Source organism: Zerene cesonia, chromosome 9 (assembly GCF_012273895.1).
Source record: "Zerene cesonia ecotype Mississippi chromosome 9, Zerene_cesonia_1.1, whole genome shotgun sequence".
Taxonomy (NCBI): Eukaryota; Metazoa; Arthropoda; class Insecta; order Lepidoptera; family Pieridae; genus Zerene; species Zerene cesonia.
The window spans coordinates 6,172,915-6,197,343 of NC_052110.1; the positions used below are offsets into that span (position 1 = coordinate 6,172,915).

The following is a 24,429-nucleotide window of genomic DNA, read 5'->3' on the forward strand; positions in this document are numbered from 1 at the left end:
GTGAGAACTTGATTTCTTGTCAGCCAATAAAAAAATTTTAATTATTTGTTTTTACGTTTGTATGTCAAATGGTTCTGTTTCGAATGGAAAATTGAAACCAACATTTGCCTGTATCTACCAACTAAAATCATTCAAGTATGTAGAAAAATTCTGTTGACCGAATATATTATTAATTAATAATATTAGTCGTCGAAAACATACAGGCTATAATTTATTTTGAATAACGTCAAAACGTTGCGTGGCGTACGTAGTTGCGGCCACAGTTAATAAGTATAATGTAACCACAAATTTCTCAGTATATTATAAATATGAATAAGGATATATAGGTAGTAAAAGTAGAATTAAATTCACAATATTTATTACATATCAAATATAAAGTAAGTAACATTCTTTACAAAATATAATATATAAGTATAAAAGGTATATAGGTATATAACAAATGTCGAAGTTTATTAAATGCATGTATTTTGGTAATTAAATATTAAGTACATATTGCTTACAGTCATTTTGATAAAAATAATTTAAAAACAAAGGTCAAATACAAGATATATTACAAACTATATAAATAAGTTTAGCTAAGTCATCAGAGGTAAGTATTTTTACAAAAAAGTTTTTTAAAATATACACTAATAAAAAGGATAACGTTATAGAAATTTTTAAATGGCGGCAAATGGCAAAGGGCAAATCTATCTATATATCGCAAAAATACGATTGCAAAAATTATTAATTTCTGATCAGCATTCCCAAAATCAGATGATCTTAATTCCTAGTGTTTTTGTTTTGTTCATCAAACACTTTCAATTTATTTATTTATTAAGTATTTGTAATTTCTTATTAAATTCCGACAACGAAATTTAATGACATGAAATAAAAAGTTCTATTATTTTATCGTGTTCATGCAGCGACCGCAGTAGTGTGGTCCTTATCTTTTCTGAACGAGCGTCTAATGCTGTTTCTGAACGAGTTAGAAGCGGCACTAGCCCGCGCGGCAACCCAGCGTCTGTTCTTGTTTGGAGTTAAGATGGCGCCCAACATTGCTAGACACAATCCCGCCACCATCACGATCAGCCATAATGTCGGGAAGCGGAACCCTGAAAGTTAGTATTGGATTACAATAACTAGGTAAAAATAATATTTGAATTAATAAAATGTTAGGACATATGATAAATGTTTTGTTTAATAAGTTGAAAGCAGTGGTGAGTGACTAAATATTTAAATCGAAAAGTTGGGAGTATAATATATGCATATTATACACAACACCACTGCTCGAAACGGCGGAAAACATCGTAAGGAAACTGGCATGTAAACGAATTACTGGCCAGCGTGGTGGATTACGGCCTGAACCCTCATATGAAGACTGTGTCCCAACATGGATACAAATATAGGATTATGATGATCAAAAGTTTAGTTAATAGTAACTACTATTACTGCTATGTAGTTAACAAATAGCATAAAATAGTGGAAATACTTACTGTAACTCACTCTTCTTGGTATGGACGTGCCCTGAACACTTGGCCCCCTACTAATTTTAGCGATTACAGTCCATGGGTTACGGTCAATGGCCGTAGATTCATCTATATTGAGCTCACAGCTTACTAAATCATCAGACACCCGCCCATTGTAGCCAGCGGACCATTTTTGGGTGGTAAAACCTGTCAAAGATAAACTTTGAATTAGAAATTTATAAAGATATAATAATTAATTATTAATCTTCACTTTTAAATATATTTTAGATTCGAAAAAATTATCCCTATATTTATAAGAGAACTTAACAAATAACAAAAAAATAATAAATAAACTAACATTCAAGTTAAAAAAAAAATCTTAAGCTAATTGTTAAAACAACATGGAATAACGTATGAAGACACGTTTGTATTTTAATTTCCAAAAGCAAGTAATGAGATGTGACTTGCGATATAAATGTTTTCATTAAAATTATAATTTATTCAATTATTTGATATCTGGTCTTGGCTACATACTTGGCTTGGTTGGGCGACATTGTTTATCAAATGAGAATACACAATTGCAATACATTTGCTCTACAATTGTCCAGTGTGTGGAAAAATGTTGTCGATAAATTATAACATTTGATTTTAAATCAACATATACTATACCTACTTCCTACTATCCTATCCATATATATATACACCTACTAATGTTATAAGTGCGGAAGTTTGTAAGTGTGTATATGTTTGTTACTCTTTCACACAAAAACTACTGAACCGATTGCAATGAAACTTGGTACGTAGATAGCTGGACAAATGTTGACTTGAACTTGAACTCTCGTCTGACCGTCCGTATCCCGATATTCCTACGGAAAACGGACTTACGGGGGTGAAACCGCGGGGCGTAGCTAGTAACTTATAAAGCTATACTACTCTTCTTTCAATGCAATGTTTTTTAATAAACAATGTATTGTTCATATTTAAATTACTTACTTTGTCCATCGATTCTCACGAAGACGCAGTAGTTAATATAATTATAGTAATTCAATGTTGCGCTGACTCTCATGGACCTACCACGCTCTGTCTGTTTCACTGTTAACGCCTCTGAAATTTAATTAAAAAATTGTTTTAATAAAAGCTTTTTCGAATAATGATAATAATAGTTAAAGGGAAAGAACGACTACACAGTTTCTTGCCGACTCTTCTTTGTAGAAACCACAGATAACATGATACTATATTGTACCGGTGGTAAATGTTAAAACTGTTTTATGACGACTCAACAGTACTTCTATATGAAGTTTAATTGAATAAATAAATGTTTGCAACGGAATATACAAATTCTGATCGATAGACCTCAAAAACGGCTGTGCCAATTTTGATGGTACTTTTGTTTATTAATACATTTTATTAAAAAAATGTTAACGTAATAATCTATTGAATAATTCTCACCTTTTACTTGAACATCGAAGGTGACGCTTTGGTCAGGATCTTTCCAGTCGAAGCCAACGTGACAGCTCCAAGGGCCAGAATCAGAAACTGCGAGCGATGGGAATCGAATCCCGCACTCGCCGGCTTCGAACCCGGCGCCCACGTAGCGGTCTAGATCTGGATTTTTTTTAACATGCTCTATCAAGTAATTATTCTGTAGCAGCATAAATATAGATTAATTATGATGATGATGAGAATGATACTAGAAACTTTACAGGAATAGGAAGTAATTGTAATTGTAATAGCTAATAATCTCTCTTGAAAAATATGTTGTAATCCTTTATTGACTAGTTGTTAATTAATCTATTGTAATAATTGCGCTAACCTGTAAAGCTATTGGATGACCAATAAACAAATAAATAAACTCACAAGGTGCCACATGATATATGGTGCCGTTTCTAGCCCTGAAGTAACAGTACTGGAAAGAAGCTGGGATGGAACAGGACATAGTCACTGTTTGTCCCACCACCGCCCTCACAGTTGAATGCTCTGCGGTTAGTCTTGGCTCTGTAAATTATAGTATATGAAGGATTATTAGCTTCCTAATAGCTTATATATCAGTTTAAGCAACAAATAATATTGAGATTTTGTGTTAAAAAATTCCAATTGCTTTCCAATGCACATTTTTCCAATATGGCGGCGCGAGCTATTGAAAAAGTTCATTAGATAGCTTAAAATCAATTATTTGCAAAATTTTCTATATAAAACTACAAAGTAGGCTACCTATGTAGAAGATTTTTAATTTATTATTTAAAAATAATGAATAATAATAATAGTGAAATTGCATTAATTTTGGAAGTATTTTGATTTTGAAAGTATTTGTTGAAATAATATTTTCTAACTTCGTGATCTCTACTGCCTTATGATAATGCTGTTCCTACTTTAATATATATTTATAATATGTTGTCAATATTAAAGAAGTAAGTTGTCCTAAACAATTTTCAGTACCCACTATAATTAACTCCGTTTTTTATACCACTTACGTTTCTCAAGAAGAGCTACATCCTCTGGGTCTCGCATGAACCAAGGAGTCGGAACATTTATATGACCATAGTGAATATCGTTTTGCGTTTGTATGGCGCATCGCCAGAACCCAACGTCCTCGTTAATTGGATCCGTGATAAGAAGACCACATGTGTGATTAAGAGCTCTCGTCTCGTAGCTGAAAGATTCGAATAACTTCTAGAAAAGTCTGTTAATGGAATTGAAGGTTTTCTATATATCTTTGATGGAAATAGTGTTTCTATGTGTAATATATATTTGCGAGTCAGCGATTCCATTTGACTCGATTTTGACCCACTTTAGACAGGCAGATTTGATTGAATATGATGCATATTTTAATTTACGTAAAATTTTTATAATTTTTTACGTATATGAACCGGTCGTCTGGTTTTTATAAGTGACTAGCGGTTCGCCCCGGTTTCACCCGTGGTTGATATATATATATATATATATAAGTGTCACAAAATATCTTGAGCATAAGCTTCGGACAAAAATTAGCGAGTCACCTAGTATTGATATACCATAAATTTTATTTTATATATAAATAACCTCACCTAATCCTTGTCCCGTGGTAGCCATATCTCCCTTGGGTGACTCCATTATGGGCTAACAGCATTCTTCCCTTAGGGTCCCGGAAGGTACATGTAGTAACATTGACTGAGCCCGGTAAAGAACAAGCCATGTATATGGTTGGCCTGTTTACTTCCACATGAGTCAAAACATGCGGCCTGGGATCGACTAGAAAATAGAAAATTAATTATAAAATTTAATTTATACATTTAAACATGAAGATTTTGTTTGGCTTAACGCAAAAGGGTATCGACGTTAGTTTTTGTTATACTTTGAAATCACAGTTATGTATTTACAACTTCGTCATTATGTTATGAGCAATTACTTAAAGTAAGAGTAAAAAAGACTACCAGTGTTCTTTTTACTGGAACAATATCACCTATGTGTAAATATTTTCTTAAGTTTTATAAGACCTCGAAAGAACATTAGGCTTTCAGACAAGGGGTTAAAATTTTGTTTTTTTTTTGTATGAGAAGCGGCTGTATCTAACGTAAAGGGCACATATATTCTACTAAGCTTAGTGTTTAATATTTTATTCTCAAAAAATTAGTTAAAACGTATATGAGACAGAAGCTGGTGGTAAATAAGGTTAAAAATTGGACAATTTTCCATGACTTTCGATTACATGAAAACGTTTATGAAACACGCCTTATAAAAGTGGATGTTAAGAAAATATTTAAATATTAGATATTCAAAGACATATTCGAGAATACTGATGCGTCAATCAACTTTCGACCTAATCTAAATAAGAGCAAATATCCCACGATAAGATTAAGGTACATACTTGGAAATAAAAAATCGTATATTTATTAGTATGAAGATTTCAAACCGCAATATGCTTGGTAATTCACGTGATTAGAGTATGCGTCATTAACGTTATATTTCAATAACATTCACGTGTGTAAATTTATGACGTCTTATCTATTTTTTATATATAGAATGCCCGCATAACTAATAATGACTATTGTTCTAAAACAAGTTAAGTTCAATTGCAATGATAACGATTGTCTAGTATATAGAGTAATGAGATTTTTAGCGTTTATTACACTTAAAATCAAGATCACTTCTAAAAATCGAACAATTACTAGGAAGACAGACAAACTGACAATCAGACAGAAAATTAAAAAAAAAAAAATCACTTGGCTCAATTCTTAACCATGATTATTTTTAGTCTATCTTGAAAATGTGCCTTGTTTTTTCAAAATTTAATTCATTTTTTCTATAGTCTATACAGTTCTTAATCATTACCTCTTAGTTTTATATATTCTTGAACTCATTGGATTCGTCTTTAATTTCGTATTTTATTAAAATAAAAAAAAAATCTTTAAATATTACCGGTATCAGTTGAAGTGACCACGCTAAATGAGTATTCCTCTGGAAGCACATGGCCGTCTAGACTTACATACATATTCCACTGTCCAAAATGTTCTTGGGATACTCTATCTATATTTATTTGACATCTTCCAAATCCATCGTAAACAATTCGCGTCTCAGGATCAGTTACTTTGCAGTAAATAGCATCTTCTGGTCCAAGTACTTCTTGAACTTTACTGTTTAGTGCCCACCTAAGTTTTAACGTTTGTAACCCTTCGTTTGGTTCTGAAAATTACATTAAAACTTTCTTTACTCCTTCTGTCCTTTGTATTATTTCTGTACAATTTTCTAGAAATATTTTATTTGGTTAAAAATATAAATCAATTTAAGTGAGTACAAGCGATAAAATAAAGATTAGATACGAAGTTTAAATTCACAAAGTCATTGCAATTTACTTGCTTTTCTTCCAACCCGCTACAAAACCGCCACCACACAAAATTTTAGAACAAAAGGTAAATTTACCTACAACGGTCACCTCGATATATGCTTTATATATAATGCGGGTGCCATATACAATTGTCCACGTGCCATTGGCGCTACGAACACCCTTTACTAGAAACGCGCATCTATCAGATTTCATATCATAATGGTCAAAATGCTCGTTGCCGTAAGGTTCATACAGTTTGCACGTCTCCGGCTCTGAGATTGGGTTTGCTAATGCAACGTGGAAGTCGTTGTTATACCCAACAACTATTTTACTGGGGCTTGCTGGCACTGTCTCTGTAGGTAAATTAGTGAGCTATTAAAAAATAAGTGCGTAATTGCTGGTACATATTGTATTTCAAATTGTGACAGTCAAATATTAAAGTTGAACGGGAATTTTTAGTTGGACTCCACTGAAATCCACTTAATGTGTTATTTTATTAAGATTTTCGTTCAATCAATGTTATTTGGATAAATCGTAAATCGGTTACGATAGTTAATTTACGTGAAGTATTAAAAAATGTGTTACCTTCAACAGCAATCACGATCGGCAACCTTCGCTGCACTTTCGTTACAAATCTCAAGCCATTCGCGATTAAAGTCCAATTGCCAACAAAATCTTCTGACAAGACGGTGATTTTTACACCACAATTAAAATCTGAACTTGTTTGTAATTCTAAACCATCAACTTTATCTTTATTCAAGTCAAATTGCTTGCCGTCTGGATTGACTATCGAACACGTTTCACTGACATAAGCGCCAAGTTCTTGGATAAAAAAGCTGTGAACACTACCAAGAGATGCTGATATTTCTTGCGACGGAAGATATTCTATTTGATCTTTATTACCTGAAAATGTCGTAATATTTTAAAGTAAATTAATCGGAAATTGATTTTGTTTATGCATAAAATTAGAGAACATTGGTGGATGAAAAATATCCCGTGGTTGTCTCCAGGGATATATCAAATGGTACATATAGTATATGTAAATTAATATATTATATAAATATATTATATATATTTATATAAATTATCAGTAAAATACTTAAAAAGAAATTGATTAGATATCATAAGCATCTGTCTGATAACTTTCAATAATGACAAGCGATTGTGTTTTCACTAAGGACTTACGTAAAGCCTAAATAAATCCATTTCTCCTCACATATTTTATCACAATCAAGCGTATGGCCTATAATATTCATAAACACAGTAGTTTTCTATGTAGGAAGATCACTTTTGAACATAACTTCAAACGGATGACCTTGAGATTGTTTAAGCTAGAGTCTATAAAGCTACTTAAACAATATGCGGAATATCTGAATAGAAAATATCGTTTATTCTATATAACTCGGGTTATAAATTTTAATTTGAAAGCAATGCTTGTTTGACTCGAGTCTATTCAATAGTTGCAAAATATGCACAGTCATTATTGAAAGGGGCAGACAAATGAACAGTTGAACCGTACACGTTTGCAATTTTATATTTAGCATCAATAACAGAATACTCTAAAAAAATTATTGAAAGTACCTTCAATGTAAAAATTTATTATACCCAAATAGGCTGATGCTAAAAGGCCATTTTTCCAGCAATTACGTTATACATGGTCCTGAACTTACCTTGTACCACATTTACATCATATTCTTGAATCAGAATTTTCCCTTCACTATCAACTGCAGTTAAAATCCAAAGCCCAATATCATCTAAAGATAAATTGAGGATCCGAACACGGCACTGACTCACATTTTCTGAATTTTCTAATAACTCGTATTTTTCACCAGATTCGTCTTCAGGTTTGAAATAAACATTAGGGCCAGATGGAGGTTGTAAGTAACATTTGGTTATGTGAGCAGAGTATGTTAATACTGCGGTGTCCAAAGACTCTCCTTCTATTCGGCTAATTACTATTGGGAGGGGAGTTGTCGATGTTGGAGCAGTAGTAGTGACTGTAAATATATTTCAAATAACAGATGTGACTAAGAACATATGTTTGATTTAACTTTTAGAGGCATATATTTATCCTACAATGTAAAAGCCATATTATTTAAGTTATCTAGTTAAAAATATTTAATTTTTAAGGTTGCATTTACTTAAGTTAGTATTGTGTTTAAAAGAATTTTTTTTTGTATCCATAGAAAATTCTAAGAAAATATCAGAAGAAAAAACTATGATCACCTGGTGCTGGATTAACGATTACATCATGCGACTGTGATAGGGTTTCTCCATTGGAATTCACTGCATTTAAAATCCATAGTCCATTATCAGTTGGAGTCAAATTGAAAATCTTTATTCGGCAACCACTTTCTGATTCTACATCTTCCAGTAATCTAAATCTTTCATAAGATTCGTCGTTTGGTTTAAATCGAATAGTAGCACCACTCGGGGTTTTTAAATAACACTCTTGGACTTCTTTGTCGTTTGTAATTACTGATATATTTAAATTGTCGCCTTCTTCCAGGTTAGTCGTTGTTGACGGAGTACTAGTTGAAGTATCAGTATCTGAAATATCATGTGGAATTTATAAAATATTTTTCTGTGATTATTTGTGGATTTATTGGAAATCGTTGCCAAATTCTGCCATTGGAAATAAACTATAATTTATATTTCACATATGGAGGTGAAACTTAGAAATTGGATATTTATAACCTTTGCCACATTTGCTACACGCAATAGTTCATACATTTTATATTCCATATATCAAATATTAAGGAAAATAAGTCAATTTTCCTACAAATGTGATATTTACGTGTGCTCTCGATGGGCCAGGTTCCATTAGCCAAAATAATGACCTCCCCAATGGTATATATGCAAGTATCGGATCTTTTATTGGAAAGGTCATGATTGGTGTTAAGAGTCTATAATCTGCATGTCTTTTGTACCAAAGATGGGTTTGCTTAACTAACATAGAACCTACTCTATGTGCTAACCGTGTTTTTACTAGGCAACCATAGTACCGTCTGTGCAAGTTTAAAATATTCGTTTGATTATCCTTAAAAATAACGTGACTAGCATCGTTCGTGCAATTTTTAAAACATCCGTTTAATAATCCCTAAAAATAACTCATTTATGTTGTTTTCCTGTTTTAAATATATAGCTATAATTATCTTAATTCAATGTGAATATAAAATTTTGACGTTAAGTATAATCTTTTACGTCCAATGTTTGTCTGACTTATGATTGAATTCAAAACTTTTGATTTTAATTTCAATGAAGTCAATCGTGTAGCTTAAGTATAATTTGATGAACGACGGACAACGAGATAATACAAGGTCTTGTTTATTGTCACTACCATTCTACATTTTAATGTACCTTACCTTTACATTACCTGACTTTATTTTACAAGTTTTGTACGTTTGCCAAATATGTACTGCTCTTAACGTTCCTTAAATTGATCAACTATAAACGCCAATGAACTTGATGAATTGATTTGTAATTAAGATTGTAGTTTTATCAATGTAGTTTGATGTAATCTTGGAACGTGACTTACCTCGCGTACTGTAAATGAATGATACGAAAAGTAGGCTAGTCACACAAAGCTTACCTTCGACAGAAATTATGAACGGCAATCTCTTCTCAAATGTTAGACCTCGTGTAACTAAAGTCCATCTACCGACAAAATCTTTTGATAGAACGGTCATTTTTACACGACAGCTGGATTTATCAGTGCTGTGTGTTTCCACACCGGCTAATGTAACTTCTTTTAAGGAATGCCTTTCGCCGTCTGGAGTAATGATCTCACAAGATTCACTCACGTCAAAATCGGGTTCGGAAATCGAGATCTCGTGTACGCCTCCAATGGTAGTATCAATCTGTTTTTCTGGTAGATATTCTGGGAACATTTTATAAGGAAATGTAAAGGCTCTGCTACCTATTTACAAGTCAATTATGTCCGTCTGATATGTTTCTTGTTAGGTGCACTTTATTTTACACAAAACAGGTGCATTATGATTTTCTGGACACTTAAAATAAATACCTATTATAGATTTTTGATCCAGCTAAGAGTTAACAAATAAATAATATTGTATTCGGTATGATATGCTTTAATATTTATTTACAAAACTAAGGTAAACGTCTCGTCATGACAAAACGCTCCAAGCAGCATCTGCGTGATAAGGCACATAATCTGGGTATAGCGAGTACACCGTTTGCATGTTATGCGTGGTCGTTATTCGCCTCCCTATTCGCTTCGCGATTTACATGGTCGACTCTAAATGCGCAAAATACTATAATAAAATCAGTACAATGTGCGGAAAATACTGAGAAATTAAATACATTTAAAGAAAGATGGAACAGATGATATTTTTAAATTGTTATCAGAGATTCTTTGCTATAGACATTTAAACTTTTTTATCAAATGCGTAGGTAAGTGCTCATATAACATACAAATGTAGGACTTTCATACCTGGTACTACATAAACGGTGACATTGTAGGATTGAAGCAAGGTTTCCTTTGACAAGCTCACTGCATTTAAAGTCCAAATTCCATTATCATTTGGTGTCAAATTCAGGATACGTGCGCGGCAGAGGCTCACCATTTCCGAATCTTCCAGTAACTGGTATCTTTCATCTGACTCGTCATTGGGTTTGAATTGAATCGTATTGCCATGTGGGTTTTGTAAATAGCATTGTTCTATTTCAGCGCTGAGAGTTACAACTGACACATCTAAAGAGTCTCCTACATTACGAATGATTGTAGTTGCAGGACTGGAGGATGTAGCAGCAACGCTATAACCTGTAATAAAATTATTAATCAAAGAGGAGAGGCTCAATGATACCAGGAATGTTATAGAACATCAGCAATGTATTGTTCTTACACATTTTTAATTCTTAAGACAGCAAAGAAAAAATCTTTTTCTATCATTATATGGAAAAAAATTGGTCTGATCAAATGAAATCCCTACTGATAAAACAAATGGAAAAGTTTATTTGTCTGTCTCTTCATCACGCCTAAACGTCACAACCGCTTTGGATGAAATTTGGTACAGATATAGTTTAAGACCCGAGACATACTTGTACATACAAGGAAAAGTTCTTATCCCCGAAATCCCACGGTAACGGAAACTGGGTGAGAAAAACCTCGGTCTGTCTATCTTCTTCTTTGAATACGCTGGCGGAGCCGGAAGCGGAAAGAATGCTTTTATAAAATAAAGCATCCTTTACCCGAGCAAAGTGTAACATGCCAGAAATATGGTCATAAAAATTATTTAACTCTTAACAATCTACAATATGTTTTAGCTCCTACATAGAATGAATTGTCTAAGAAATACATTGCATTCTCGATAACCTTATACACATACATATTAATAAGTACTTATAAATATTTATGTATTTAAAAATATTTCATTCGGATTCCATCACACAAAGATTACAACGAATATAAAAAATATGCAGCATTAGAGCTGTTGCCTGCAGACTCGCCCGCGTGGTCAAAATAAATATCCATGGTACAAACTTTCGTCCCCTATTTTATCTCCTTGGGGGTTCTACCCGTTTATTTATCGAAATTCTTTCATAGCGGAAGCCTTTCACATAGTGGCTATTTGCTTGCAAAATTTAATCTGTATCAGTAGTCTGGTCCTTTCGTTGATAGATTAATCAGTCAGTCATCTTTGCGTTTTAGATTAAGTTTGATTAATATCTTATCAATGCTTTCAATAAATAAATTCTACTAATGTTATAAATGCAAAAGGATGGATGTATATGTATGTGTATGTTTGTTACTCATTCACGCATAAACTACTGAACCGTTTGCAATGAAATTTGGCACATAGATGGCTGGACAACTGAAACGCAAAGGCAAATTTTTATCCCGATATTCCTACGGCATAGAGACTTACGCGGGTGACAGCAGCCGCTAGGCGCAGCTAGCCATAAATAAATCGAAACCTTCGACGTTTAGAAAGAGAGAGTAGATTGCATTACTTATAGTATTATGTTATCTGTGGCATAACCTATGCTGTTTTTCCCTTCTTAGAGAAGTAATAAAATTACATTATTGTGTCTATCTTCTCCTTTGCGTGCTTACTACGCATGCGCGTATAGAGACAGAGATAAGCTGACAAACTACATTATGGATATTGTGTTTCAATGCCTAATCTATCGATAAATGACGGTTTATAGGTGAAGATAGCAACGATGTATGAGTGAGGAGGTTTAGACGTTGTTAATCTTTTATTTTCCTCATAGTAGAGTATAATACAGATTCAGATAATTATTAGTTACTAGGTAATTGTAGATTTATGTAGAGAATTTAGTTTAATGATTCGAAAACCAGGTCGTCGTTTTATAATCTACCGTTTTATTGTAATACCTATACTAGTATAGTATTATGTTATCTGTGGTAATACTAGCATTCCACCCTCGGCTTTGCCCTTTGCGTAGTCGCAAGAACTATAGACCTGGGTTGTTACTGGCAAAGTTCCCGTTCCCGTTCGATTTCCGGGATAAAAACTATCCTATGTCCTTTCTCGGGTCTCAAACTGTCTGTGTACCAAATATCAATATAATTGGTTTAGCCGTCAAAATCAGCTCATACCCTGTCTGTATACCAAATTTCATCAATATCCGTTCAGTACTTTCAGCGTGATTGACGGACAAATATCCAAACAAACATTCACATTAATGATATTTGTGTGAAGTGTGAAATTGCAACATCGCGGCTTTGTTGATATACCTTCGACGTAAATAATTATTGAATAGCAAAATTACTATGTTATCTGTGGTAGTATAATTGGTATTCAAGAAAATATCGGTATTGAAGTTTTCAACTATGATGTTATCTAAAATTACTGTATTCTGTAATCTGTATTAGTTTTATATCCACTATTAAATATATCATTGTAGATAGAGGAATAGATTTGATCATTTGAAATAATTACGAGCAATATCATAGATAAATACTTCTACATTCAATGACAATTTATAGAAGCAGAACGCTTGAGTCAAGGTTAGAATAACTATGTAATTAATGAGTTTTATGGTATTTACGTAGAATTACAAGAATTATATTTAGACAATATAATGCGCAATTAAAACCTATCTAGGATATAATATACAACTAAAGTATTTCTCTCATTGGGAGCTCGTGTACAAAAAGCTCATCAAGGCACAATGACACACGACTTTTCGTACTCAAAAAACTGATAATTGAGTTTTACTGCGTAGCAGAATTCATGTTATTTTCATGTGTGTAAAATTTCGAATAAAATGCGGAAAAAAACAATATATGTACGTATGATATACGTGATCAACGAAAGGATTTTTTGAATAATATATAAACTAATTAATTGGCATTATTCGTATTGGTTCCGGAAAATGTTAGTACAAGTACATAGGTATTAGTACAAATGGTAGTACACAATAAATAAATCAAATAATGTACATAAGATTTTATACACACGTTAAAGCGCTCGCTCATTATAGATAGAATTTCCTCGTCCAAAAGTTACTTTAAAGATAATAACTTAATGCTATCTCACATTTTTCAAAACAAATGAAAGAGAAGGATTTAAAATAAAAATTCAGCCACACACACACACTGAAATAGTTTTTAATTTGAATGTCATTAAAGTTCAAGTTGAGTGCTTCACGAGTAATAAAAAAACAATTGTTGTTTTTAAGAGTTTTTTTAAAAATCGCACATTGAATAATTTATGTTTTATCGACATTTCATATTTCAAATCTGTAAGCACGACGTATGAGCACAGTTCCGGGAATCCACTAGATAATAAAACCGTTAAAATCTAACTATATATTTACTTTATGAAATCACAAAAACAAACATTACCTGTTATGAAAATGGCGCAAGTGAGCGCCAAACACGACCGCATGTTTTTAGACCATGCGAGAGACTGCGGTATGCGCGTGCGCACGACACTTGTTTCGAGCGAATATGATGTTATCCCTACAATTAATCGATAATTAATCTGCTCTCGATTTTCGTTATCAAATCCTTGTGATAAGTAATTATGTCCTCTAAACAAGTATAAGAATATACATAACATTTATAGAAATACACATTTTTATATTGCGTTCTCGTTTATAGATACGGCAATTTAAACTTACTATTATAGCCTTGAAATAAACAATAACTTAGTATATTATATGTTATTGTGGTACTATAGATATATTATATTACTCCTAGTACAAAAATGATATAAACAGTAGTATATATTATATAGTAGTGCCTGAAAACCTAATATTTCAGCTGAGTTAATTCGTATAGGTTTACGCCATAGGTATACATATAATATAGTGCTGGCACAGGAGGTCGAAGAACAGTTTGTAATTATAACTAAAAGGAGCCCGGCTGAAATGAATACGTGTATAAAATTTGTGATCGTTTAAAAATAAAGAATTTTATGCTTATATTGTTCGTGCCTTAAACAAATGACATAGTGAATTTTATAAGGACATAAATAATCCATTTTAATTTATTTAAATGTTGTGTTATTCGTCATTTATGCAATTATCTTTCGATAACGCTTTTATATCAAATGTCGTAGACATACAATTATTTTGTTTGTCTTTTGTTGATAATTTTTTATTGTTTTGATGAGTTTCTTTATGTTTTATTATAAAGCTTATCTCACACCAGCTAGTGAACACTAATCAGTTAATATGCAAAGTATTTAATATTTTATAGGAACTACACCAAATAGAACAAAAAATGTAGCTTCTCGCTATTTGTTCCTATGTAATTACAGGGATTTCAGATCTGTGGGATTTTCAGGACAACGTTGATTTTGGGATTTCAATTTTTTTAGAACATTACAGGACTTTCAAATTATACAAAGGATTATAATTAGGGTTTCTTATAGATAGAGTTATTCTAGAGGAAGGTTTGTTTGTATGGATACAATATGCATCATTGCACTGGGGCAAACCCGAGGCCGGTCGCTAGGGCTACTATAAAACGTGAAGGAGTATTTATTTAAAATAAAACAATAAAACTGTCAAAGTAACTAATTTGCTCAATGTCAATCTCATATTTTTTAAAGAACGTTTATGTATGCCGTTTAAACCTACCAAACGGTTATCTATACAATTTCAATTTTTTATATTTTATTCAGAATAAATATAGGTAACGTAGACTATACATATATCCGTCATATGATTTACTTTATTTAGGTCTTATCATACTAATATTATAAATGTAAAAGTTTGTTTGTTTGAATGTTTATCCGTCAATCACGCTGAAACTACGGATTTTTATGATATTAGGTGTACAGACAGGGTATGAGGTGTTAGGATACTTTTTATCCCGATTATAGGGAGTTTTTCCCCTTCGGATAAAGCAGGAATCTTGATATCCGGACGGAGCCGGGACGAACGTCTAGTTAATTCTAATATTATAATTTACATATAGGAGCATTGTTCTAATACCTCTATCTTGGATAATAAACGTCATGAGGATATCGTTGGCAAATATCTTTATCAGTATGCTCATTGCTCAGTGCCGGATTCAATTAGGTCGTTTCGAAGTGTTAGATGTGTAATTTGTTCGATTGTTTTTTGGCGGGAAATTTGTTTTTGTAGGAAAACTAGAAAAATAATTAAACAGATGTCACCATCATTAAATTCAGAAAAATAGAAATTTGTATTGATCTGAATAACGAGATATATCCTATATAATAAAAAATAGTAGTGCATCAAAACCATTTGTACTTGAAATATATTAGGCATGTTACTTTTCAAAATGTTAAAAAAATAGCTGTTTATTTTGGAAATAGAAATATATATAAATAGAGACGTTTGAAAATGTAAGAAGTATAAAAAATGGAACCGAAAGCCAGTCAGTCATTTTAATTCTTTAAAGTTGTTTAAGCATGTAATATCACTACTTCAAATTTACGTTTTTTTTAATACAAGAGTGATTCAAGAAGGTTTATTTATATAATAACACCAATTAAACTATTCCGAATTAAACGCGTGCGAAGCCTCAGAAGCTAGTTAAAAATATTAACAAAAATTTAAAGTAGGTAGGGACGTTTCAAAAATTTACTGAAAACATTTAGTTTCTAAGTTGATAAAAGGGATTCAGCTGCGCGCAGGAGTCCGGCTCTGAGTATCGATACTTGTATTATCAGATAAGCTTCAATGGCTTCATCGAGGGAATTAGGTACCTAGATACCTACTTTATTGCGCCATTTGTTTAAATGTATATAAAGAGATCCTTTTATATGCACCTTATAATGAAATCGATTAAAATTGAAAAAATAATCGCATGTGAATTACGATTTTAATTTGCTATGTATTTCATTTTACCTTTTAAAGTTTAATACCTGTTTAATTTATTCTGTTTTCGCCACTGTTATGTTCATTATTATTGGTAATTTAAGGTGAGGTAAACTTAAACTAAACAGAAAGATATATAATATTTAAATGCCGCCAACATTGACTGATGGAGTAAAGAACAATCGCTAATACAAAATCATTTATATATTAACATTTGAAATGGATTTTTTTAATCAACAAGTTAAGGAAATAACCTATTTGTGGCTATTATTTAATTTTGTTTGATATAGTTTCATATTTTATCACAAACACTACCGAATAAGTTACATCATTCTTAATACTATAACATAAATTGACATGAGAAAATGCATTTAAATTGTATAAAAAAAATGTTTCTGAAAAAGTTTAACGTATTTTGCATCGGAAGCCTTATAAATACTAATCTACATGACCGACTTTGCAAATCTTATGTTAACTAAATAATTATTATATTCCATTGACTTTTAACTACAGTCTAGAGCCTAGATTATCATTCACATAAAATGTTATTTAATTGAAGTTTCATGCCTACACAAATCGGTGATTTGTCTCGGATTTCGATAAAAATTTTAAATGCATCAAGCCACATAAAAGCACGTATTAAGTTTTTGTAATTCAAGTCCTTATCATTTTCATAAGCTTAGTGCGTATAACAGCCCAGACCTCCCAGGGCCACAGTAGAGTAGCCATAAACCTTATATATTTAGGTCTAAAAAGAAAAAGCTTAGTAATATAAAGATGAGAGTTGTATGTAGAACTGACAGATGTTATAAATACTGTATTTTACGCTAGTCTTAAATATATTTATTAGCACAGATAATAAAATATTATATTAGTAACAATAGTATAGTAGTAGTGTTAGGATACCTTAGGATATTTTGGCGTTTTTGCATGTATGATATAATTTATTTTATTTATTTATTAATGTTATGCTGAAGTGCTTGTAAATAAATATTAAGACTTATTAAGTTTTTAATTATTGCATACTGCAAAAATTTTAACAAAACGTTAAATAAATAGGTTTTATTTTCTAAACGCAATCTTTTTCAGGAACATGTTAGATACAGATTAATTAGTAAAAAGAAATGAAAAATGACCTAATATTTTTTATATGAAAACTCACGTTTGTTCGTTTGTATTTAACTATTATAGCAAATCGTGCAGAACGTGCAATTGTTTTGCCATCAATTAAATAGAGTAATGCTTACATTTCCTATGTACCTTTCTCTTTTAATTTAAACGAGGATAGGAATTTTGTTTTTAATTTTTTCACTTATAGTTAACAATTGCAGCTTCGAAACGAAACGCAGTCTGTGTTCCAGAAAATTCTTTTCATGCTACAATAAGAAAAATAAAATAACCGCTGTTATAATTTAGTCTCATTTCATACAATCGTGGTCAACATCAAGGATACAGTTGAGTGGGTCCACACGTTGTGCGATCGCGTAGAAAACTATGAGCTACATGTGATCACTGCCTAATTAACATGCCCATTGTGTACAAATCATGCCCGTGACTTTCCTTGTAAATTTAGCAAGGAAACTTATTAATGTATAAACGCATAAACACTGCTAGCAAGCAAGTTTAGATTACTTACTGGCAATAGAGTTTACCTTCTTTTCTAATTTAAGTTCACAATAATTTTTAATTAGGTTACAGATTTTTTTATAAAGTAAATGCAATTGTATAAAAGCACAAAATGATTGCATGTTACAATTAAATGACAAGAATTAGATAAATACAATATACGTTTAATTAGAAAGTTATAAAACAATCATATATATCAACGTCACGCAATCTTAAGTTGGCATCAGCATCGAGTGATATCCTTTGCCTTCTCTCTAGTCAAAAGAAATGTGTAAATGGCCGTGGCATACACAATATGTATGTAGAGCGAAACAAATGTAGTAGATCTCAATAGTTGTCCACAGCACAATAATGTTAACCGCTTTGAGATAAGGTTGTTAATAGCGTAACAGGATGTGACGTGAGAACGTTATTCTTGTGAGCAATGGTCCCCACACCGACGGAGTTTGCCATTCGTTAATCGTCATCAGTCGTGTTAAAACAGTGCTTCGGGATAACGCGTTTGTTCTGAAAATACAAACATAAAAGTGCAGTGTTTGTGAATTGAATTATACTTGTGTGACAACATAATAATTTTATCCTGTAAGTATTATTTGTGTAACGTGGAAACTAAATAAAAGTTTAAGTGATATTTTAATGAGGAAGCATGGCCGTAATTCCGTTACTTGTATATTCTTTTGAACTTGTCTGACAAGTCTTAATCCATTTCCTTAACGAAACGGATGTACCTAGGGGAAAGGGGGGGAGAGAATACCATTTTCTAAAACCATAAATTATTATTTATATTTATGTACCATTTAATTTTAAAAATATAATAAATGTCTAAGTTTTTAATTTATGATTTTATGTAATGAGTGTTTACGGCGATATGTATAAAAATTTAATAAATAAAAAAGTGTGAAGTGGATTATATTTTTATTATGTAAATAATACTTTATTTAAACATATTATTCGGTCAAAATATTCTATCTCTAAATATATACATATATTTTCATGTCTGTCTTGTAGTTGCTTAAAACATTTTATAACTTTGTTTATAATTATTTTTACCCAGTGACAAATTAATGTACCCTCATTTATACATAATTCTTTACGAACTTTTCCTAAAGACTTGCAGGCAGTCAACGTAATGACTAATTCTCGTTATAAATATTTATAGCGGTTTGTTTGTTTCGATATCAGCTAGGTATTCATAACACGACTGTTTCTGCTCAGTGTGTTCGATAGGTATTTGTAAAAGCTGTAGTGTTCGAAACGTCGGGTTAATTATATAATGAATAAATCGCGTTTAAAATCCTTTAAAAAGTTTTAAATTTCTAAATGTAAAATACTCGCGTAAAATAAAACACAAGAAAATACTATGTGTAAAACCCTTTATATTTAAACTAGCTTTTGCCCGCGGCTTCGCACGCGTTAATTCGGAATAGTTTAATAGATGTTATTATACATATAAACCTTCCTCTTCAATCTCACTGTCTATTAAAAAAACCTCATCAAAATCCGTTACGTAGTTTTTAAGATTTAAGCATACAAAAGGACATAGGGACAGAGAAAGCGACTTTGTTTTATACTATGTAGTGATTTTCAATCTGCTCTGATACACTGACTTACTTCCTCTCCGTGTAAAATTGTCTTACTGAAATACCAGTAATGAAGAAAGTCAATTATACTATGCAGTCTGTAAAGATTGACTTTAGAAGGAATCTGCGTGATGAAATAAAAGGAATTTTTAAGGGAAAGGTAAATCTTCTCTTCTTAAATAAGTTTTACTAATACGCAAATGTCGTTGACTATAATAGAATTTCCGGTTACCAATACTTACCCGAATACTGTCGTGTTGTAAAATTCTTTCAGCTCATTTTCAGTTGTTATAAATAACCCGAAGATTAAAGGAAAATCATCATCGAACGTCCGCTTCGCTAATTACCGATACAACACCGCAAACAAATCCAAAAAAGGAAATTTAGACGTAAATAAGATATAATATACGTAACATTTTAGTTTTTATGTTATAATTGACGTATGTAGGGCTCATTATAGTAGGTGAGGAATCAATTTATTATTACAAAAATATTTGCTTTCTATTTTGCTCTATAATTAATCGTTTGTGGCCTTAAATTAAAGTTTCGAAAAGTCTAGATAATCTATAATAATTACTGCTTGCAATATTATTAATTACTTAGAAATCAGGTTTTATCGATTATTGCAAACTATTCGAAAATGTAATAAAACTCACCTAAAATCTCATCTCGACACCATGTGCAGCTTGATCTAACTTAAAAGATAAAATAGTTTATATTATTTCAAATACGATTAATGACTACCCGTGCGGATCTGGGGCGTGCAGCTAGTTTAATTATATATTTTCTTCGCGTGTCATGACTCGATCGTATGTACAAAAATTAGACTGCTATTAAATTAAAACAATATATATGTCAATCGTAAGAAGGCACGTATAAGTTATACTGATTTAAGAAATTCTCGATTGAAGGTTATATCTAGTTATACATTTCCTAATGGTGGATTTACACAATCGCGCGAATAGCGTTCGTAACTCCCGTTCACGAACACACGCGTAAACAGTGCAACGTTATTCGCTTTTAGACTTGCATATTCGTGTTAAGACCGGTTTTTTTGGACGTCCCGGGAAGACGAATGTGTAAACAGTGGTTCCCGTCGACGCCCGTATACGAAGGTTTAATCGAATACTAGTTTTTGTCCGCGGCTTTGCAAGCGTTCATTCGGAGTAGTTTAATAGATATTATTGTACTTATAAACCTTTCCCTTGAATCACTCTATCTATTAAATAAAACCCCATCAAAATCCGTTGCACAGTTTAAAAGATTAAAACATACATAGGTACATAGGAACAGAGAAAGCGACTTTTTTATACTAACATCGATATCACTACATAAGTGATATCGTTGGAGCGAATAGTGACCACAAATGTGTAAATGCACCATGACATGTGTAATACTTTTCCGTGCAAAGCCTAAATGTAAGCTGTTCGTAAGCACTTAAAACTGTCTTGAGACGTGATTATGACTTAAATACTGGTAAAGATTTGTTAGACAATCATAAATCTGTAAATAAACTATCGAGAGCATCTAATTCTTAATTTGAAATTATGTGTGTTGCCAGATCCGTGTTATTCTCATGAAATAACCGTATGCTTCAGTCGGGATAAAACATATACCAATCCTGAAAAACGTAGCTTTCTGTTAGTAAAGATTTTCGCGTATCTGTATTACCTCAGAATACTACAAACATACAAAGTTAAAAATTGTGCTGACACCATGGCCTTATATTTTTCAATGCAGTTTTTTTAGCAAGCAATTACTTATTCTAAATCTAAGTCAGCTTAAACTCAACAAAGTTGCGAGTCATACGTAACGGAGCTAGCGCAGACGTGGTGGCTAATGGCGTCTAATGTATTATAGCGATAACATGCTAAAACTGCCAATTGTCATTCGGAGAGAACAAGGAAGCTGTAACTCATTGGTAATAGTTGTTTGTTACTGGCGACCCCGACTTACGGATTTTGTATCTAAATATCTGTCAATATATATGCGAAAAAAGCGTGATGCTATGAAGCCTATTATATCTTAGCATAGCCTTTCATTCATAACAAATGAACTATCCAACACAAAAATGATGATTCAATTAGAAACCAGTTCCTGAGGTTGGTGCGTTTAACCAAACAAATCTTCAAAATCTTCTATTTAACTTTATAATAATACTATCTAACGATTTAAATCCCTAATTATAAATGCAAGAGCAACTTTGTCTATCTATGTTTCTATTAGGCTAAAACTCTATGATCACATTAAGAGAAGAAAATATATTTCCGATTGATAAATCTATAATCGAGGTAAAGCGAGAGTCTATAGCTTTTTAATCCATGTTAATTATTTAATTAACTCATTGTTTCGATGCCATATCAACAAATCTTCATACCTATTACCGCGTTTTCTTCCTTGATTGGATCCATTTTAATTGAACTATTGTTAATAAAAAATCAAGAAGTCTTTAATCTAATAGTCACAGGAAAATAACTGCTGTCTATTTATCTATAATACGATTATATTAAAATAAGAATATTAACGAAACTTCTATTAAGTGAAAAATTACTCATCAAACCTTGGTTTTTTTATCTTCCGCTAAACTACGTTACTATAGTAAAAAAAACACGCTTTAATGATAGAATCAACTATCAAATTGGAGTTTAAGAGTCGGTTACATACAAACATATGGGCGTAAAAGTGAAGTAAATAAAAGCGTTTTAAAAACCACTTGCCCGATGTTAATAAGATATACTAATATAAAAGTTGCAACTATATATTGATCTAGCAATTTTTTGAGAAAAGCATGTCAATAACCAATAGAAGGATTGTCATTTAACAACTTTAAAAAAGGATGAGGATTAACCGTTTATTTGAAAACTCAAACTCAAAATTCGGTCCAGGACTAACAATTTGAAGGCGGTTCAGTTTTTGTTAACAATAATTATTATTTGATACACATTTATCTACGTATAAAGCAATATCACTCCACGTCTAGCATTGAATAAATTTTATTCCATTGACACAACAAATCTTAGTATATGGGCACTTGAATATCAGCGGACGTAGCGTACAATTATACATCCAATACGGAACAGTTACATGCGTGCTACATACACATACGTTTTAAATTTCTACTAAATTCACTTGGTCACGATTATTTTTCGCAAGTTCGACGACCGGCGTAACTCATTTTCTTACGTCTATTTCGAAGCAGTGATTCACAAGCGGACGAAGAAAACGCGTGTTGTTTTTCTTACAGACTTATTTTGTGAATTTGTTTATGGTGACATAATTGTTTGGAATTTATTTTTGTGTACATTATAGTTATTCTACATTGGCGTTTTTTTGGATGCGTTATGTAAACACGTGATAGAATGTCGGATGACATACCATAATATGTATTTAATGTTTTTGATACCATTTGATACATTGACTGGATTATTTTACAGGCATTTAATAATGAAATCAATTTTTTATTTAGTTAATTTGTTATCTTTTACACTTTACAACTTTGTTGTTAAATTTAATATTTAGTTTTATAGAAATTTAAATGAAATGAAATGCTTCTATAAATGAGAAATTTTTTTTGAAAGAATAGAAAAAAGGCGTTGCTACGGTTAGGCAAGAAACGCGGGTTCGAATCCCGCCCCGTGATCGAATTTTTCTACTTTTTCAAAAAATTTCTCAACTTTGTTGTTGTTTTGTTGGATTTCTTTCATATTTGAATAAGGACAACGTAATTGTGAAACTCAAATTTTTTAATAATTTTTTTAATTAACGACCATGTAGGTATCTAATAAGGATGTATATATATCATGCAAAATATAGTTGAATTATTTTAAGTCAAAACTTTATTTAAATATTCTTTTAAAGTCCAATTCTTTTTGTTTTACTTTAGCACCTGTTCCAAAATTAAGTAGCACAAGGATAATTCATTCAAACCTGCCACCTAGTTGCGAATTTTATTCAGAAACTTACGAATATTCCATCTTCTTTGTTATTACAACTGCCTGCGATAACAATAGGAAAGAAACGCAGGCGAATGACGCCAATTTCTATTGTTTAAATCTTATTGAAGGTGTATCGAATGGCGATTGGAGAATGTGTCGTATCTCGTAGCAGTAAGATTCTTAATGTGTTTCAGGAGAGATAGTTTGTTTAAGAGGTGTATATCAACAAGTGATATGAATAGGGATGCTGGTCACGATCCTAGGTGTAAAGATACGGGTCTATTGAATATTGTAATGTAATCGTAAACTACAATTGCTGTTGGTGCGTATCGTATTTATAAATAGATGTTGATATATAATATCGACTTATATGAAATGTTGTTTGGATTAGGTAATTGAAATAAATAAATAACATATTTGTTGAATAATTTAGTGTTTACATAAATCCTATCCTACTAATGTTATAAATACGAAAGTTTGTAAGGATGTGTGTGTGTGTTTGTTGCTCTTTCTCGCAAAAACTACTGAACCGGTTGTAATGAAATTTTTACGTAGATAGCTGGACAATTAGAATAACATAGATTTTTTGTTTTAAAATTTTTTCATTGTCATTTTTTGATTTATACCCTTTCTCAAATAACTCATACCGTCATATCATTGCTACCTCAGTTAGCTAACAAAATTGAGAATTTTCGCATAGGAAATTGTTGGGCGACTCATCGAAACGAAAGCTATTCACGAAGATTCAGCTTGAT

General features: G+C 31.8%; 2 protein-coding genes across 2 annotated transcripts in view; one reads left to right on the plus strand and one right to left on the minus strand.

Annotated features, from left to right (window-relative positions):
- Positions 1-450: 450 nt before the first annotated feature.
- On the minus strand, positions 451-14,184 carry LOC119829009. Its single transcript, XM_038351360.1, has 15 exons — positions 14,084-14,184; positions 10,700-11,029; positions 9,839-10,126; positions 8,473-8,796; positions 7,917-8,243; positions 6,832-7,149; positions 6,342-6,599; positions 5,841-6,104; positions 4,490-4,673; positions 3,917-4,095; positions 3,303-3,440; positions 2,895-3,050; positions 2,439-2,549; positions 1,473-1,652; positions 451-1,091 (listed from the first exon to the last, which is right to left on the minus strand). The coding sequence occupies exons 1-15, from the start codon at positions 14,124-14,126 to the stop codon at positions 895-897; spliced, it is 3,297 nt and encodes a 1,098-aa protein (XP_038207288.1). The 5' UTR covers positions 14,127-14,184; the 3' UTR covers positions 451-894.
- Positions 14,185-18,615: 4,431 nt separating this feature from the next.
- Positions 18,616-24,429, plus strand: part of LOC119828926 (CDC42 small effector protein homolog) — a 33,597-nt gene continuing 27,783 nt past the window's right edge. Inside the window, exon 1 of the mRNA XM_038351242.1 lies at positions 18,616-18,741. The gene's annotated coding sequence lies outside the window, so the exon portion shown is untranslated. The remainder of the gene's footprint in view (positions 18,742-24,429) is intronic.

Bases quoted from the DNA above. Each gene is read 5' to 3' on its own strand.
- LOC119829009 (XM_038351360.1), bottom strand. From the start codon at position 14,126: ATGCGGTCGTGTTTGGCGCTCACTTGCGCCATTTTCATAACAG. The intron at 4,096-4,489 runs GTGAGGTTATTT...CGAATCTTTCAG, and splicing joins TACCACGGGACAAGGATTAG to CTACGAGACGAGAGCTCTTA. The intron at 1,092-1,472 runs GTAAGTATTTCC...ACTAACTTTCAG, and splicing joins ACCAAGAAGAGTGAGTTACA to GGTTCCGCTTCCCGACATTA.